This window comes from Pan troglodytes, chromosome 15 (genome assembly GCF_028858775.2).
Source record: "Pan troglodytes isolate AG18354 chromosome 15, NHGRI_mPanTro3-v2.0_pri, whole genome shotgun sequence".
In the NCBI taxonomy this organism is placed as follows: Eukaryota; Metazoa; Chordata; class Mammalia; order Primates; family Hominidae; genus Pan; species Pan troglodytes.
In genome coordinates, this window is record NC_072413.2 from 18,387,144 (window position 1) to 18,406,733 (window position 19,590).

At 33.6% G+C, this 19,590-nt stretch overlaps 1 protein-coding gene across 1 annotated transcript; it reads left to right on the forward strand.

The window, feature by feature from the left end:
* Positions 1-3,823: 3,823 nt before the first annotated feature.
* OR4K1 (olfactory receptor family 4 subfamily K member 1) lies at positions 3,824-9,663 on the forward strand. The gene is made up of 2 exons (XM_003314232.4): positions 3,824-4,044; positions 8,554-9,663. The coding sequence occupies exon 2, from the start codon at positions 8,573-8,575 to the stop codon at positions 9,506-9,508; it is 936 nt and encodes a 311-aa protein (XP_003314280.3). The 5' UTR covers positions 3,824-4,044; positions 8,554-8,572; the 3' UTR covers positions 9,509-9,663.
* Positions 9,664-19,590: the final 9,927 nt, after the last annotated feature.

The window sequence follows — 19,590 nt, forward strand, 5'->3', positions numbered from 1 at the left end:
GAACAGATAGTCTAAATCCCTTATCAAGTATTTCTGTGGCATTAATATATTTTCTTAAGCTCAATATTATGACCTCATGAGAGAGTTTCTACGGATGACTTCATTCTATGCCTTGGTGCAAGCCAAAAAATGGGACTGCTGCTGCATTACTACTCACTCAGATGACCTTCACGGACGCTAAGGAGGAAGAATTCTCTCATTGGCCAGAGCCATAAACATTGCACTTATTTACCAGATTTAGATGGAGAATTGGTCATAAGTAAAAATAAACATGAATTTGTGGGCTTTGAAAAATGGCTTTGTTAGCTTGTTAGGGGTCTTGAAGATCAAAATTGAAAATTGAGGAAAGTAGTCTGGGAGGGAAGAATGAGGATGAACCTATGTGAGTGGGCTCTAAGTGTGTAGATTTTTGTACTTTACAGCAATGCCTATCAGGGACCAAAAACATGGACTCTCTTTTATCAAGGTTAGTCTCATACCACTGCTACGGCTCCTGAATGCTTGGTCTGTTGGCAGAAGGGAGTCATGCTGCAACCTTGTTATGGTGCCATTCCGCAGAAAGACCACATCCATTTGGTGGCAAATCAACTGTATCACACACCTCTTCCTCTGAAGCGGAGGTAGTGATTTGTCTTTATTGGAATTCATTCCTACTCCTGATGTGAATTTTCCCTCTCTACCTGTAGTCCTTCTCCCCAGACACAATCCCAGGGCACACAGAGTGTTTGACATATGGATATAGGATTCCACAAAGATTGTCTCTGGAATTATAGACAAAAGTATTTACAGTGAAGAAACTGGAATTTATTGAATTTACAGTGAAGAGGTGTGACAATAGAGACATATCATGGATCCATTTTTCTGGGAAGCTTCCAGCCACAAACAAGATTGGAATGGCCTTTAAAAGCCTCAGATAAAAGGCTGTTGTTGAGATTATACTCACATTTTTTGAGATGGTGAACTCCAAAATGTAATATATTTGTTGAAATGACAGTTAATTTGCAATTTTATGTCACCAGTAGCTAAAATACTCACAATCAGATAACAAGGAATAGACAAGGCATAGATTGGACTCTCTCTCCATCATTCCCATTGATCCACTTATGGATTTTGTGGTTCCTGTCCCAACAATTCTAGGATTTACTATGATCTTGCTTATTTATTTATTTTGTTTATTTATTTATTGCTAGTGGTTTATTGACTATCTTGCTTCTATGGCTAGAACTATACTTCAGTTATGGAAAGCTTTTAGCCAGGATCTCTTCAGCTATTGTTTTAGTCTTGTGCTCCCTTCTTCTGTGACTTCAATTATGTTTATCTTTCTCCAATGTGTCTCTAATTCATGTCTTTTCTTTGCCACCTTTGCCAATTTAACTGACAACAGAAAGCTTTTTTTTTAAATTCCTATTTGTTTATTTTACATTTTTCTAAATAAGAAATAGGGTTTTTATTTTCAATTGGGCATATTTTTTGTCTCTTAAATTAAAATGTTACCTGTTTTCTACTTTAAGTATGTTCACTAAGTATAAAATGTATGTTTCTATTTAGATTTTCATTGACAAATAATTAACATATTTCCCCCCCAAATTGCTCCAAATTATGTTGACATTTTTTCAATCTGTAAGGTAAAGAGGTCTTATTATTGTCATAGAGTTGCAGAGTATTTCTGTTCTTTTGCACTCCTTGTGCATCTGCTCATTTTTCTACTTATTGATATTTCTTTATTTTAATTACTAATAATATTTTGATTTACAAGGAATTAGTCTCATTGGTCATATGTGTTGCACATATTTTATAGTTTGCTTTTTTATTTAATGTTGATTGTGGGTTTTTTTGATATATCAAATCTAAAAATGATTAAGTCAATCGATTCTATCCATTACATAGCCATATATTTATGGCTTCTTTAACATCATGCTTTAGAGGCCTTACCAACTCCAAGATTATAAAAAAATCTTCACGTGCTTTTTTCTAATTTTTAAAACTTAATCTTTGATCCAATTAAAATTTATTTTGCTTTTATAACTGTATGCAGATAGAAATTTACTTTTTCCCATGAATTTCATTTATATAGTAATCTACATTTCTTTAAATTATTATAAATATTATTATAAACTATAGTTTATATATATATTTGGTTATATTTCTGGATACTATTCTGTTTCATTTATTGTTTATATATAGATATATATAATTAAAATAATATAATATGTGCATTTTATACATATCACACTGTGTGTGTGTGTGTGTGTGTGTGTGTGTGTGTGTGTGTGTGTGTGTGTATGGGGGGAGAGAGAGAGTGAGAGAGACAGAGAGCATGGACCAAAATATTTCACCTTGGAGCTTTTCTTATTTTTTTTGGTAAAGTTACTTCTGGTTATTTTTTTCTTGCAAATATTTCTTGTCTACTGTCACACAATTTATCTCCTAGTAATCTTTGTAGGCTATTTTAATAATGGTTATTTTATGCAATCAAAAGAAACGATTTCTAATCATCCTGAGCAAAATGGAATTATTAGGAGGATTTGGCATTATCTGCATGTTTGATAGTACATTTATCTGCATGTTTGATAGTTCCTCATAAAATGAGCAGAACCATTAGAAGCCAGACAGCATGAAAAACAGTCAAGATTATGCTTGTCTGGTAAAAACAAATGCTTGTTGACACTGGGTCTTCCCTGAATCATTGCTGCTGAAATCTAACATTATTTTACTATTGTGGTAGTCCCTTAACTGTCTGTTTGTCATTGTATATCTCCCTTAAGATAAAATTAGGCTTTTTATCATACAAAGCTAAATTAGGCTTTATGCTTTTGAATTTTTCTTTGTAGTCTGGATATTTTAAAACTTTAATTCATAAGTGTGTCCATTGATTTGGTTTATAAAAGTTCGAACATAGTTTTACAATCTTTAACTTTTTTCCCTCAACATTATGTTTTTAACCATACATATTCATGTACAAAATATTATTTAACAATTTTAATTATTGAATGTATTTTGTCACATTAAAATATTATATTTCCCCACTCTCAAATTTATATATATATGTACTTAGGTTTTTTCCAGTATCTCTCTCCTTCAGTCAGTGCTGCAATATGTGTCATTGTGCTCAAATGCTTATATATGTGAATGTTTTACTAACATGTACACATACACACAGGATAGATAGGAAGATAGAAATACTAAGTAATAGGGAATCTTACCTTCAATTTCTTTACTTAAAGATGACCACTTGAAACTTACATCAGAACCTGTGGAGATCTAGAAAACTTATATAAAATATAGTTGAAAAAGACTGTTGATGTATTTTGGGAAAGAAATTTATATAGGGAATAAATGAGAGCCTCTTTAAATATTTGAAGAAACATAATACTGAAGTGCTAATAGATTTACTCTTTAAATTACAAATGGTAGAAACAGTGGAGCACAGACTGAACTGTCTTATGAAGCAGTGGGCTCCTTGTGATTGGAGGAAACACCCCGAGGCGAGGTGATAATTTTTAAGATTGTGTGATTGTTTTATTAACAGAGAGTTAGGAGTTGAATACTTGAATACTTCCTTTGCTGACTGATACTCAGTTAAAATCAAGTAATCTTTTGCTTTCATATGTATACACTAGTTGGCAAACAAACAAACAAACCTTTTTTTCTTTTCCATTTCTGGAAAATTATTTTGTAAAACATAATTACTCCCACTGGAAAGTGACCTCAGATCTCTAAAGGGCGATTTCTTGCTTCACCAATGAAATCAGTTTTCTAGAATGAAGTTGAACGGCTTTATATTGTATTGTCTTAAGATACCGTAATTGCTCGGTTGAGTGCAAGGTGATCAGAGCCCTCACTACATCAGGACAGGACCTGAGAGGCTTCCTTCCATACGGCATAGTGTAGGGAACCAAGTTAAAATGCATCAAGTTAAGATGATATTACAAATATTTTCAGTATGAAGACTCATAGCAGAAAGTGGGAAATGGAAACAAACTAGAGGACACCAAACTGGGAAAATAAGAAAGAAGTGAAAGATTTGGACAACTTTTTCAAAGTGTAAGTATTACACATTCATTGTGAACATATTGTTGCACTGGAGAAATAATTGATGACATCTCTTATAGATGCAAAAACAGCAACTAGAAGATAGCAAAGTGGAAGTTATTGCGTCTCAGACAAATTGAAAACTCCCTCTGGAAGAAGAACATTCCTGTTCTCCACTTCTCTGTCTATATCATTCTTCCACTGCACTGCTTTTGGGCAACCCTGGTAAGAAGAGGACCAGAATCTGATAAACAGAAGAACATATGTTACAACCATTATCTGTCCCTTCTCTGACCCATTTATGCTTTCTGTTTAGTGACTCTGTAGCCATTAGTTTAACAAATATTTATTGACTACCAAAATCTGCCTCAAATGAAGAAAGGTGTAGCTATACACAGTAGAGTAATGGTCAGTAGTATATCCTTTATTGTTTGCTTCTAGGCTTATAGGTAATCAAGTATTATACATTAAAATAAAAACAAGAAAAATTATTCATGCTTATGATTTCAGAGTTCCATCGACACATTGTATAGTAGATATTAATGTAACAGCAACCCTTTCATATCCGACTTGGTTTTACACCAAGAATAGGGAAATTTTCTTATGGTGTATTTTGGGATCTGAAAACACTCCTGTCTCTGAGGTATAGTGGCAATGACAGAATGAATGATTCAATAATGAGGAAGATTCTAGGTGCTCTGTGGACTGTCCAAGGAATGCTGACTTATATAAACTCCATGTGTTTCCATAACTGCCTCTGCACTTAGAATTTTAGAGATGAAATTAGCTTTAGAGATAATCCAGTTCTATCTTTTAAGTTCAGTCACAGAGCTAGAAAGTAGCAAATGTTATTTGTCTATACTATTGGGTAACTACCTTAATTATTAAGAAGAAAATGAGATATAATGTTGAACCTGATCTGTTCTACTTGCATTAAAAAAATCATAGGAAGTTAGTTTGGAGAAGAATTTCTAGTTGTTTCCTATATTTTGAAAAATTAAGACTAAAAACCTTATCATTTATTAGATATTGAAAAGATATAATTTGTGGGAAATTTGGATATTTTCAAAAATATATTTTTCAAAGATAAGATGATTTTTGAAAAAGGAATAATTCCACTAACATTATTTAACAATTTTTTGTTAATCATGTTTTATTCTTTCTTCTTCCTTCTCCTTCTCCTTTTCCTTCTTTTTTTCTTCCTCTTCATCCTCTTCCTCCTCTTGCTCCTTCTCTTCTCCCTCTTTCTACCCCTTTGTCTTCTTGAGCACCCTTTTCCATCTCTTTCAATCTCCACTCCCGTGAAAATGCCTATTACGTTCCACTCTGAAATGTAACAAGTGACATCGCCATTTCACATGTTAGAAAAGGAGTTGAGAAAAGTCAAGGAACTGTTCATTCCATTAGAAATTTTAGGAGCTGAGACTAAATCCAAGACTGTCCCACTTTAGAGCCCCACCACTGTTCTATCACTCATAAGATTTAGCTTTGTTTGTCCAAAAGCATCTCCTAGTCTACTGTAGGAGTCATTACTACAAGTATACAACTTACTAGTAGTATAAACTTGGGCAATTTACTTAGCCTAAGCTTCTCTGTGCCTGAGTTCCCTCAATTATAAAATGCATATTTGAATCGTAGCTACTTTGTAAGGTTATTTTGAGCATTAAATGAGTACAAATGCATGCCATATGCTTAGGGGACTGCTTAGAACACAGAGAAATGTCATTTGTGATAAGATTTGCCACTTAAATGAATCACACAGTATTTTGTACATACATCTATTATAGCAAATATTAGAAAATGTGCTTTATATAAAAATAATAATATTTATAGCACTTATATATTATTTATAGCACTTATAAATATTATTATTTTTATATAAAGCACATATTCTAATATTTGCTATAATAGATGTATGTACAAAATACTGTGTGATTCATTTAAGTGGCAAATCTTATCACAAATGACATTTCAATTATGGAGTTTTTTTACTGTAATTATAATGGTTCATTATTATTACAATATAATGAACTGGTATATATTCTATACCAATAGAAGTATAATCTAAATTTAGTTGCATGCTCTGTGTAAAGGATTTTTTTTGCTTAATAACCTATGAAAATAAATAATTTTTTATTCCATTAAATAACTGTATTTAATAGGCTTTCCACAATGAATCGAATGCTATAAGCAGTTCCTCATGGTGTCAAATTTTATCTTTTTAAATTCATAACTATAGCTCTTTAGGAATTTTTTTACTCTTAGGAATGGGAATATCTTTCTTTTTCAATGTTTCTTTGCTTCCTCGTTTCCCCTGCTCATGTATACACATGATTAGAGATGCCAGCATTGCCCCAAATCTTCCACATGGAAATGAAATCCCATCATGGAAACTTGTAGTTAGGTCAGTTCATGCCTCGTTGATCTGTTTACATTCTTGAGTAACTTAGGTTTCTGCATTCTTTTTTTTTGAGATGGAGTCTCACTCCATCACCCAGGCTGGAGTGCAGTGGAATGATCTTGGCTCACTGCAACCTCGGCCCCTCAGGTTTAAGCGATTCTCCTGCCTCAGCCTCCCGAGTAGCTGGGACTACAAGTGTGTGCCACCACACCCAGCTAATTTTGTATTTTTAGTAGAGACGGGGTTTCACCATGATTGCCAGGCAGGTCTTGAACTCCTGACCTTGTGATCTGCCCGCCTCGGCCTCCCAAAGTGCTGGGATTACAGGCATGAGCCACCATGCCCGGCCTGCATTCTTCTTAAAACCAATTCAATTCTTCATAACCAATGCAAACACGGAAGGCCCTGAAAGTGTAGGATATAGTGCTTCAACATCCAGGTTAAAACTACATAATGAAAGCTTGAAAACAGTTTAAACACTTTTTAATTTGGTTTACGATTACCTATACAATTTTAACTTTTAAAATATAAAATATTTATTATTTTGGTCATGTCTAAATAACCTGGTTCTAACAAACCACTGAAGAATATAGAGGGGTGCAGAGCTTCAGTTAGTATAAGGACAAATAAATATCTGTTGTGTACTGTTGGATACACAGAGCTAAGGTCAAAAATGTTTCCTGAACCACTTCAGGAAGGGTGTGTAGGGTTTTCTCTGTGACCAAGTGGCCACATGTGTTAAGAAAAATGTCAAAAAACATTTAAGAGCAAATTTACTTACTAGTTAACTTTTCTGAGAATTTCTTATGCCTTTGAAATGAACTATATGAGATATTTCTTAAAGGGCCGTTCCTGAAAGGTGTTAGAGATTTTGACAAATTCAAGTTTGTCAGGTGTGTATAGAAAGATAAAACACAGTCAGAAGAAAGAGACTGAAAACACGTTGTTGGTTATTGTTTCATTTATAGTTAATTGCTTTTTATGTGACAGAAGGTAAACTTTGATTAACTATTTGTTAAAAGGTTGAAAGGAAGTGTTCTTGACCTTCAGAGAAATTTTCAGAGTGTAACCATTGGCTCTTCCTTCTCTATTATAGCAAATTGCTTCTATCATTTTCTTTTCTTTTTTCTTCTTTTAACATTTTTTTTTTTTTTTGAGACAGAGTTTCACTCTTGTTGCCCAGGCAGGAGTGCAGTGGTGTGATCTCGGCTCACTGCAACCTCCGCCTCCCAGGTTCAAGCGATTCTCCTGCCTCAGCCTCCCAAGTAGGGGGGAATAGAGGTGCCCACCACCACACCTGGCTAATTTTTTTGTATTTTTAGTAGAGACAGGGTTTCACCATGTTGGCCAGGCTGATCTTGAACTCCTGACCTCAGGTGATCCACCTGCCTTGGCCTCTCAAAGTGCTGGGATTACAGGCGTGACCCACCGTGCCTGGCCGCTTCTTTTGTTTCTTAAAATACTTCCAAGAACATTAAGACTCTCAGTTCCATTTAGCCTTGTGTTTAAGGCTAATTGCATTCACGATTTGTTCCTGATCTACCTTTCGTTAATTTAATTTTTATTGTTTCTTAGCACGCCCTCTTCTCCAGCCAGGCCACTCAACTAACAGTTTCCTGAATGAAGTACATCTTTATATTTTTACCTTTGATTCTTTATTCATGTTATTCATTTCACTTGAAATAAAAGAGTTTTCCTTCACTTTTGGCTAGCAAATTTCAAACTTTAGAGAAGTTTTAGCACAAATAGAAATTATTCGAGCTAAAACTTATCTTACCACTTTGGCATAATCTCTTTAATCTTATTAACATTTATACTATTCATGTATTTCACTTATACTTTCCTGTTTCTGATTTTATATTTTCATTTCTTTAGTATGTGTAGTTTTTTCTAATTATGACAGGGATTCATATCTAATCCTCTTTTTCACACTCTTTCAACTTTCATAGCAGTCATGGGTGTTAAATATTAGTCAACTGAGTATTTACATACGTAAATATATGTAACCTCATTAAATTGACTATTTGTTTTGTTTAGAATTGACTATATTTCTTTTGTTTATAAACTAGAGGTATTGTAATGCCAATCATTGTGACATTTTTCTGATTTCTTTGTTTTAGGTAACTGAATATTGGATACATGGCTCACACAAATGAATCGATGGTGTCTGAGTTTGTACTTTTGGGACTCTCTAATTCCTGGGAACTTCAACTTTTCTTTTTTGCCATCTTCTCTATAGTCTATGTGACATCAGTGCTAGGCAATGTCTTAATTATTGTCATTATTTCTTTTGACTCCCATTTGAACTCTCCTATGTACTTCTTGCTCAGTAATCTTTCTTTCATTGACATCTGTCAGTCTAACTTTGCCACCCCCAAGATGCTTGTAGACTTTTTTGTTGAGCGTAAGACTATCTCCTTTGAGGGTTGCATGGCCCAGATATTCGTCCTTCACAGTTCTGTTGGGAGTGAGATGATGTTGCTTGTAGCTATGGCATATGACAGATTTATAGCCATATGTAAGCCTCTGCACTACAGTACAATTATGAACCGGAGGCTCTGTATAATCTTTGTGTCTATTTCCTGGGCGGTGGGCATTCTTCATTCTGTGAGCCACTTGGCTTTTACAGTGGACCTGCCATTCTGTGGTCCCAATGAGGTGGATAGCTTCTTCTGTGACCTTCCCTTGGTGATAGAGCTGGCTTGCATGGATACATATGAAATGGAAATTATGACCCTAACGAACAGTGGCCTGATATCATTGAGCTGTTTCCTGGCTTTAATTATTTCCTACACCATCATTTTGATCAGTGTCCGACGCAGGTCCTCCAGTGGGTCATCTAAGGCTCTTTCTACATTAACTGCCCACATCACAGTGGTCATTCTTTTCTTCGGGCCTTGCGTTTATTTCTATATATGGCCTTTTAGCAGACTTTCTGTGGACAAATTTCTTTCTGTGTTCTACACTGTTTGTACTCCCTTGTTGAACCCCATCATCTACTCTCTGAGGAATGAAGATGTTAAAGCAGCCATGTGGAAGCTGAGAAACCGTCATGTGAACTCCTGGAAAAACTAGGGATCGTTATGAAGGAGCATAATCCTGAATTAGAATGAAGACCCTCCAGTGTATCACAGTGTCATGCCAACCATCTTTGCCAGAGATATGGGTTATTGAGTTACAGAATTGGCTTTTTGTTTTAAGTGCAAGGGAATTGCATCAAGTCAGTCTCTGGTTCTATTTAAATATAATGTTAACTATTTTTTCATTGTTTATAATTCAAAAGTACAAATTGTCTTGAAAATATTTAGTAGTATTTTAAAATATTTTATAAAGATTTAGAGATTCCAATGTGCATAAAATGTTATTCATGTTACTAAGCTTCTGATTCTCTTCAATTGAATACATCATAATTTAGACCTGACAATCAAAATGTACAGTCATACTGAATTTCTGATATCTTTACCCAATTTATTCATAACATTACAACATACATTGACATAGTAGAAAAAGTATTACATTTTACAACATGGATTTCACCTTATTGTTATACATTTTTAGCTTTTCTTTATCTTATGTATTAAGTATTTTAGTAATTTATAATTTGGTTATTATATATTTGTGTATTTATAGTTTTCCCTATTTACTATTTTATTCCTATTTTTTTCTGTTTTCCTTTAGATTATTTGACATAAATTTTTGCTTTCTACAAAATTTTCTAGGTATTGGGTGCCATCAACAACATATATATATGTGTGTGTATATATATATATATAATATATATATATATATATACATTTGTCAGAAGCCTACTTATTTTTAAAGTAGAATAAATTGGCTATAATAAATTCCACATTATTCACAGAAAATTTCAAATATCTTTGAAACTGTTTGCAAATATGGCAGATGTTGAATATTTAAGTTCAAAGAAAAAGTAAAGTATCTAACACATACAAATGTACAGAATGACACAAATCATTTGCTACTGAAAACCCAAAGTGAAATTTGTTCTTTCATATTTGTTTGAAAACAGAAGAGAGAAAAGTAAAATTTATGTACCTCTAATACTAGTGATTAAAAGCATCTGTTAAGTATTGTTTCATTTCCCAGCTAAAAGTTTTCTTATGTACTTCTCCCTGAGATTTGCCTTATGAAAAGTCCTTGTAATAGGAAGACTAATTGTATTCTATAATAACAATGAGATAAAGAACTACTTAATGGAAAATATAAAGCCTGTGATTGTAATCACTCTAGATTCCTATTTTAATTATAAGAGTTATGTTAGTGGCTATGTGTACAGATATTAACTCTGCATGCTAAATCCTACTGGAAGTAAAATTTTAGATATAGGCACACAGTCCTGTTAAATCATCATATTGTTTAGCTGGTGTTTTATTTTTTTGAGCTTCAGATTATTTTTGGTTAACTTCATTTGTACACTGTCAAACATAATGACCTGTCAAACTTGACTACCTGTTATATTTTTAATATGGTGCCAAAACATTTTGGACACACAATAAACATGAAAGCATTGATGATGTTTTTGGTAGTATTATTTTCTCCTCACTACAGTGGAAGTGAAAAGCTGTTGACTGTATACTTCACCAGTGAGGTCATTTCACTGCTGTAATTCTCATATGTAAAATAAAGTTGTTAACAATAGCTATTTTGCAGGAACTATGTGACACAAGAGGATATAATGGTAATAAAGGCACTTTATGAAGCATGAAACATACAAATAGCTTTAGTGTTATTACTTTTGAAAAGGTAACTCTGCAGGCACCTGGATGAGTATGAATTCTGTGAAGGCAGCCTTTTGCTCTTCTGCCTGTCAAGTAAACAAAACTGATGATGCATGGGCCCACTCTTTGTTTTCCCTTATTAAAATGTACAAGTCTAAATTTAGAATTTTGCAGTGATCATTTATTAGCACCAACTTAGAAACCAAATTAAATATATTCAATAACAAATAAATGTATGCTGTGTACAAAATACACTATTAGAATTATACAAATATTAATCCTTTCCATCAAAATCTTAGCATCAGATATGGCAGAAATTAATTAAACATGAATAATTAAAATACAATCTAGGTTTTGATGAATGTCACGTACTATAGAAATGAGAAAGAAAATTGATTTCTTACTCCTGAAGTAAAAAAGACATGGAAAGAATAGATTTGGATTTCAATGTTTGGATGTTGTATTAGTTTCCTAGGGCAGCCATAACAAATTTCTACAAAATGGGTGGCTAAAAAAAATATTTATTATGTCACAATTCTGGAGACTATCTATCACAATTAAAATATATTTCCTTTAAGATTGAGAATGAGACAGAAAATATTACTATCATGATTTCTATTCAATGTGCTGAAGATTCCAGACAATTTGAGACAAAATAGCAATAAAATATGTGCTTAGAAAAAATATATTTTTAGAAAAATATTTTTTCTGTATATATGTAGAAAATATTTTAAGCTATTAAAGTTAACTAGTGCATTTAGCAATGTTGTTTGATAATGGTTAATTTTTCCCAAATTGATCCATAGATTTAATGCAATCTCAATCAAATTTCTAATAATATATTTGAGCAAATTGACATGCTGATTCTAAAATTTATATGGAAATACAAAGAGGCAAGAATATCCAAAGATATTTTGAAGGAAGACATACATTACGTATATCAAGACTTTCTTCAAATTTGAAAGAAGACACAAGAAGTCTTCATATGTGGTAGAGTATGTCGTCCTTTGAAACTTCCTTGAGTATTCTTGCCTCTTTGCATTTCCAAAGACATGAAATTAACCTAGATGCCCATAAATGGCAGACTGGATGAAGAAAACATGGTACATATACACAATGGAATACAATGCAGCCATAAAAAGAATGAGATCATGTCCTTTTCAGCAACAGAGATGAAGCTGAAGGCCATTATCCTAAGCAAAGTAACACAGAAACAAAAAACCAAATACCACATGTAGTCACAAGTGGGAGTTAAACACTGAGTATGAATGGACACAAAAAAGAAAATAATAGACACTGGGGCCTACTACAGAGAGAAAGGTGGGAGAAGAGGGAAAATCCAAAAACCACCTGTTGAGTACTATGGTTATTACCTGGGTAACAGAATTATCTGTATAACAAACATCTGTGACATGTAATTTACCTATAAAACAAACCTGCACATATGCCCGTGAAATAAAAATAAAAGTTAAACAAAAGACTACATATTGAAATCTTGTATTGGTAAAGAAAAAAGAAACATGTTAATGAAACACACTAGAGATTCTGGGAACAAAAAGCAAGTACATAGTCACCTGATCTATCAGAAATAGGATAATGAAGAGAAGAAACAAAAATATGAAGCTTGGCAATTGTACTCTTACCTTTAACAAACAACAACAAAAAAGCTTGGCTCTAAATTCACAAAATTCACAAAAATAATTCAAAATAATATATATTTCTATATAAATAAAAATAAAGCTTTTAGAATATGATATAGGAGAACGTTTTCATGACTTTTATATATGCAAGGATTTCTTAAATATGACACAAATAACTTTAAACTTAACAGAGTCTATATTGGACATACAAAGACTTGAGATTAAAGCTCTTAAAAACAGACATCTGGTAAATCTATGATTGGTAATAGTGCGTGTGTGTGTGTGTGTGTGTGTGTGGAGAGAGAGAAAGAGAGCAGAGGGAGAGCGCACGCATATACAACAGCTCTGTGGCTTGGATGGTCTGGGCACTTGGAGGATATACAAAGTATAAACCTACATTTTAAGAACCCTCTACCAAATTGGGAAACAAGACTCATGCAAAGAAACAATAAAGTAATACAAGAAAATAAAAGAAAAAATGACAAACTAGACTTCATTAAAATACACTATCAATCACCATTAAAGATGAGAGTGAAAATGCAGGTCCTCACAGACACCAGAAGCTGGAAATGGCAAGAAACAGATTTTTCTCCAGAGTTTCTAAAAGGAGTGTGGCTCTGTTAACATCTTGATTTTGATCCAGTGATACTGATTTTGAATTTCTGTCCTCCATAACTAAGAGAAAATAAACTTCTCTTCTTATAAGCCACCAATTGTGTAGTAATTTGTTACTATAGGAAACAAATACATATGGTAATTCATCAATTCATCAAACTATACATACACTTATGATTTGTGATTTTTTTATGTTTCTGTTACACCTCAGTAAAGAGTTTGCTAAACATTAAATGCATAAAGAACAGGCTTAAATGAGGTATGAATTTCTTCAACAAATATTAATAAAGTTTTTATTCTATCCAGAATTTCTGCTAACTACTGGGAATTTAATGATGAGAAAAATGAAAAATATCCCAGTCCTAGTGGAAAAGGCAGGTTAAACAAATAGCTATAGAGTCTAAATTGCTTTGATAAAGACTTAAGAGCAGGTAAGAAAAATCTGAGGCCTGCAGTATGTTCGTAGACAAAGAAGAAACGTGAAGTTCTCCCTAGTACAGAAATCTACTTACAAAGGCAACTATCTGCAAAGGATGATGAGATAACCACTACACTGGAGAAATTAAAAGCTCAGATTATAGGAGGCAGGGTAAATTAAAGGGAACTAAGTATCCATCAATTTTCTTACTTCCTTTTCTAGAGTTTAGAGCTGTTACTGGAAAACAGCTCCCCTTCCAGAACTATAATTCTTAGTCACCTTTCTTCTAAGTAAGTCCATATGTCCTATTCTTACCAATAAAATATCATATTCTTACCACAAAAAGAAATAATTTGACTAAGTTCGTAATAATTAAGTCTGCCTTAACTCTTTAGTCCTTTGTCTGCCAAGAGGATGCAGAAGACTCTGGGATCCTAAAGAAATCTTAAATCAAGAAGATGCAAGAGGAAGCGTCGCCAACAATATAGCTAACTAGAAGTGCCTAACACTCAACCTCCTCCCCGGCCACCACACAAAAGGACCAAAACAACAAACAAATAACCACTTTTCAACTAAAATATATGAAAGAGAGCCCTGGAGTAAAACAGGGAAATGGCAGAGACCCTGTGGATCATGGAGACTCAGGATGGCCATATAAAAAAGGGAATGGAACACTCTGCCTTTACCGTCTTGTCTCTCCTAGTGGGATGAGGTCAGAGCCAGGGCGGACTCTCCTTACAGAAAAAAGGTATGCAGGAGGCCCTCAGCAATACAAATTAAAATGTGGACACCCACAATCTTTGCTCATGGAGATCACTGTAGTCCTCACAAGTCCTAGGCCCAGCCTGAGGAGTTGCCTGGAGTTCACATGACTATGTTACTCCAAACAAGGAGCCCACATTGTGTCTCCTCCTGCCCTATTATCCAAGCTGCTGCCGTGTAATGGCATCTTGAGACTGAAGCCACTGCTAGGGTGCCTTCTCATTTGGGGGTCAGTAGCCACTGTATCTTCCCATACCCTAGGCTTCACTGCCACTACACCACACCTACTAATGGCAGCACACCATTCTGCAGCTGAGCAGCTACAACTTCTAACCCCATGGAAACAAACTGTCAAGGAGGCACTCCATCTTTCCATCCCAGTGACTGCAGTATCTTGGCTCAGAGCCTAGGACCAACAGAACAGCTGTAACCTTAGTACCTGAGCCCATGTGGCACCCTGTTCCCCAAGGAACAGGCACCCATGCCCAGTGATTGTACCCAAGCTAACAGAGCAGCCTCACAAACTCCTGCATCCTAAGACATTTTCTTATGAGGAAATCCCCCCGTATGGGACATCATGGCTGTATCTTGCTGCTTTAGACTATCAGCATATTTCTCAGCATATTTCTTAACCTTGCAGGCCAGGAGAGAATGGGACAATATACTCAAAGTGCCGAGAGAAAAAAAAAAAACTTCTAGTCAAGAACAGTATACTCATCAAAGTTATTCTTTTTTTTTAAATTTTATTATTATTATACTTTAGGTTTTAGGGTACCAGAATCTACAATGAACTCAAATTTACAAGAAAAAAGCAAAAAACCCCACAAAAAAGTGGGCAAAGGATATGAACAGACACTTCTCAAAAGTTATTCTTTAAATATGAAGGAGAAGTAAAGTCTTTCCCAGACAAGCAAAAGCTGAGGGAATTCATCACCACTAGAACAGCCGTACAAGAAATGCTTAAAAGACGGTTTCAAAGGATGTTAATTGCCACCATGAGGTGAAAGGATGTTAATTACTACCATGAAAGTATTTAAACTCATGGGTAGAAGTAAACTCATAATTAAATTCAGAGTGCTACATTATTGTAGTGGTGGTATACAGTATGAAGGTTAAAAGTCAAAATGGTCAACAATAACCATAGCTACAATAAGTTTTTTAAGAAATAAGCCATACAAAAGATGTGAATTAAGACAACAAAATTATAAATTGGGTTGGAGGGTAAAAGTCTAGAATATTTGCAGGCAATCAAAGTTAAATTGTTATTAGCTTAAAATAAACCTTTAGAACTATAAGATTTTTTATGTAAGCCCCAGAGTAACAACAAAGAAAAAAGTTACAGCATATATGCAAATGAAAAAGAGAATGGAATAAAACCAAGAAACCACAAAAGTAAACACAAGAGAGGGAGAAAGAAACAAAGACCTACAAAATAACCAGAAAACAATGAACAAAATGGCAATAGTAAATCCGTACCTATCAATATAACTTTCAATATAAATGTATTAAATTCTGTAATTAAAAGATGGCTGAATGCATTTTAAAAACATACAACTATATCTGCTTACAGGAGACTCACTTCACCTGTAAGGACACATACTGACTAAAAATAAAGAAGAAAAAATTATATGCCAAGCAAATGGAAGTCAAAAGAGAGCAAGAGTAGCTATACTTAGATCAGATAAAATGGACTTTAAGTCAAAAACTGTAAAATGAGACAAAGATGGTCATGATATAATGATGAAGGGGTCAATTCAGTAAGGGGATATACAACTACAAATATATATGAATCTCAAACCAGAATACCCAGACATATAAAGCAAATACTATTAGATGTAAAGGGAGAGATAGACTCCAATGCAATAACAATAGAGGACTTCAATATCTCACTTTCGGCAAAGGACAGATCATCTAGACAAAAATTCAGCAAAAAAAACAACAAATACAAAGTGCACTCTAGATCATGTGGACCTACCAGATAGTCACAGAACATCCCACTCAACAGCTGAAGAGTATGCATTCTCCTCATCAGCACATGGAAGTGTCTTCAGGGTAGATCAGATGTTAGGCCACAAAACAAACCTCAGCAAATCTGTAAATATCAAAATCAAGTATCTCTTTTGACCATGATGGAATAAAACTAGAAATCACTAACAGTAAAACTTTAGAAACCATTTAAATACATGTAAATTTAACAACATGCTCCTGTATAACAAATGGATTAATGAATAAGTTAAAAAGAAAATTCAAACACTTCACGAGACAAATGAAATTGGAAACACAGTATATGAAAACTTATGGAATACAGCAAAAGCAGTTCCAAGAGGGAAGTTTATAGCAATAAACACCTACACCATAAAAGACAAAAAATCTCAAATAAACAGTATAACATCATACCTCAAGGAATTAGAACAACAAGAACAAACACAAAATTAGTAGAAAAAAGAAATAAATGAGAGTGGATGTAAGTGGAATAGTGACTAAAACAATACAGAAATCCTTGAACAGAAACAAACCTTTAGTTAGATTAACTTAGAAAAATGGAGGGAAGGTTCAAATAAAATTAGAGATAAAAAAGTATACATTAAAATTGATGTAACAGCAATACAAAGGATTATAAGAGACTATTATGAACAACTACATGCCAACATATACATATACAACCTACCAAAATTGAATTATGAAAAAGTAGAAAATCTGAAGAGACCAATAGTGAGTAACAACATAGAATCTATAATAAAAAGTCTCCCATCAAAGAAAACCTCCAGATATGATGGCTTCACTGCTGAAATCTACCAAACATTTAAAAGATGCTATCAATACTTTTCAAACTATTTCAAAATAATTGAAGATGAGAGAATTTGTCCAAACTCATTCTACAATGCTGGCATAACTCTGATACAAAAACCAGTCAAGGACACAACAAAATATGAACTACGGGACAATATCTCTGATAAAAATAGATGCAAAAATCCTTAAGAAAATACTAGCAAACCAAATTCAACAGCACATTAAAAAGATCATTCACCATGATCAAATGGGATTCATTCTAGATAATACAACTTAACATTATACAATAAATGTGATATATCACATTAACAGGATCAAGGACAAAAGCTAATCTATCACTTTGATAAACAGAAAAAGTATTTGACAATATTCAATGCTGTTTGATTAAAACTCTCAACAAAATGTACCTCAACACAATAAAGGCCAAAAATGACAAATTACAGCTAACTGGAGAAAAGTTGAAAGCTTTTCCTCTAAGATCTGAAACAAGACACAGATGCCAATTTTCACCACTTTTATTCAACATAGTACTAAATTCCTAGCCAGAGAAAGTAGGCAAGAGAAATAAATAAAAGGGATCTAAATTGGAAAGAAGGAAGTCAAATTGTTTCTATTTGCAGTTGACATGATTTTATACATAGATTTTATATAAAGGTCCAACCAAAAAGCTCTAAGAAGTGATAAATAAATTCAGTAAAGTTGCAGGATACAGCATCAACCAAAAATATCGGTAGCATTTCTTTTTTTTTAATAACTTTTATTTTAAGCTCAGAGGTACCTGTGCAAGTTTGTTACATAGATAAACTTGTGTCATGGGAGTTTATTGCACAAAATAATTTCATCACCCAAGTACTTATTTGTTCTATTGGCTGCAGGGTGACTATAGTTAATATTGCGTATCTCAAAATAATTAGAGGAGAGGATTTTAAAAGTCCTTACCACAAACTAATGATCAATGTTTTAGATAATGAATATGCTGAATACCCTGATTCTATCATCACTGAATATATGCATGTATTGAAACATCACATTGTGCCCCATAAATATGTGCAATTATGTGACAATTAAAAGCAAAATAAAACTTCAAAAATAAAGATGGAAGAAACCTGGGTTGCTCAATCTCTGACAGGTGACCAGTCACCAACCATAACACTACTGAGCATAGTTACATGAGCAGATGTATCATTTCATGTGGCTAAGTACCTAAAATTTTATGATATTTTGTTACATTAGCTAGAATTACTCAAACCAATCACAAAGAGAGTGAGATATAAGCCTGGGCAGAAAAATCAATTTTAGAATGATGTTGTAAGTCTTACTAAGAAATCTCAACTTTGCTAAAAGGACAATGGAAACATTGAGGTATTTTAGGAGGTTTAATGTTATATATTTAGACTAAGCAATTTGATAGGTTACAGAAAATGTATTACAAATAAAAAATCATAAAGATAATGAGATAAGTTGATGACACCTACTGCATCAATCCAGTGTGTAATGAGGATCATAATAAAACAGAATTGAACAGACTCAGAAATATTTAAAGTTTATACAGATAATGCCTATTACTTGACTACATTTGACGGTAAGGGAGAAACAAAATTGGTGCAAAATTTTCTTGCTTGAGGAGCTAGCAAGACAATACACAACTCCAGGAGTTCATTCATTTAAAAAATGTCTTTATTATTTGTCATATAAGGGAAAGATAAGTTGAATATTGTCCATAATGAATTTGAAGTGTGTATATAAAAACAAGTGGAGATGCTCAGTAGGTAATTGAATATATAGAAAAATATACAGAAAAAAACATGCTATTTAAAAAAATAACTACCTTTAGCACCTTCTCACAGGAGAATGACAAAATTCCCCCTAAAACCAGAAGCCATTTATTTAGTGAAATAGCTTGGTAGGTCACATTTTTGTAAGTGTTGAGCAAGAAGCGGATCCATTACAATGGGTCAAGAAGTGTATTAGCCAAGGTCACCGAAGAAAACACAAAACATATTTGGCAAAGATTTTCAATGTAATATGAGAATCAACTATCTATAAAAATCTTGGCAGGATTAAATGAGGCATCCTAACACCAGAACCAGCAGGAAACTTTATTACTCTTGGCCTGAAGAGACAAGAAGAGGGTTAGAAATTGTTGAGAGCTAGAGCCATAAAGGGACCTACAAGGTATAAATACTCAAGGAT

Excerpts from the sequence above, each read along its gene's own strand:
- OR4K1 (XM_003314232.4), top strand. The coding sequence starts at position 8,573 with ATGGCTCACACAAATGAATCGATGGTGTCTGAGTTTGTACTTTTGGGA.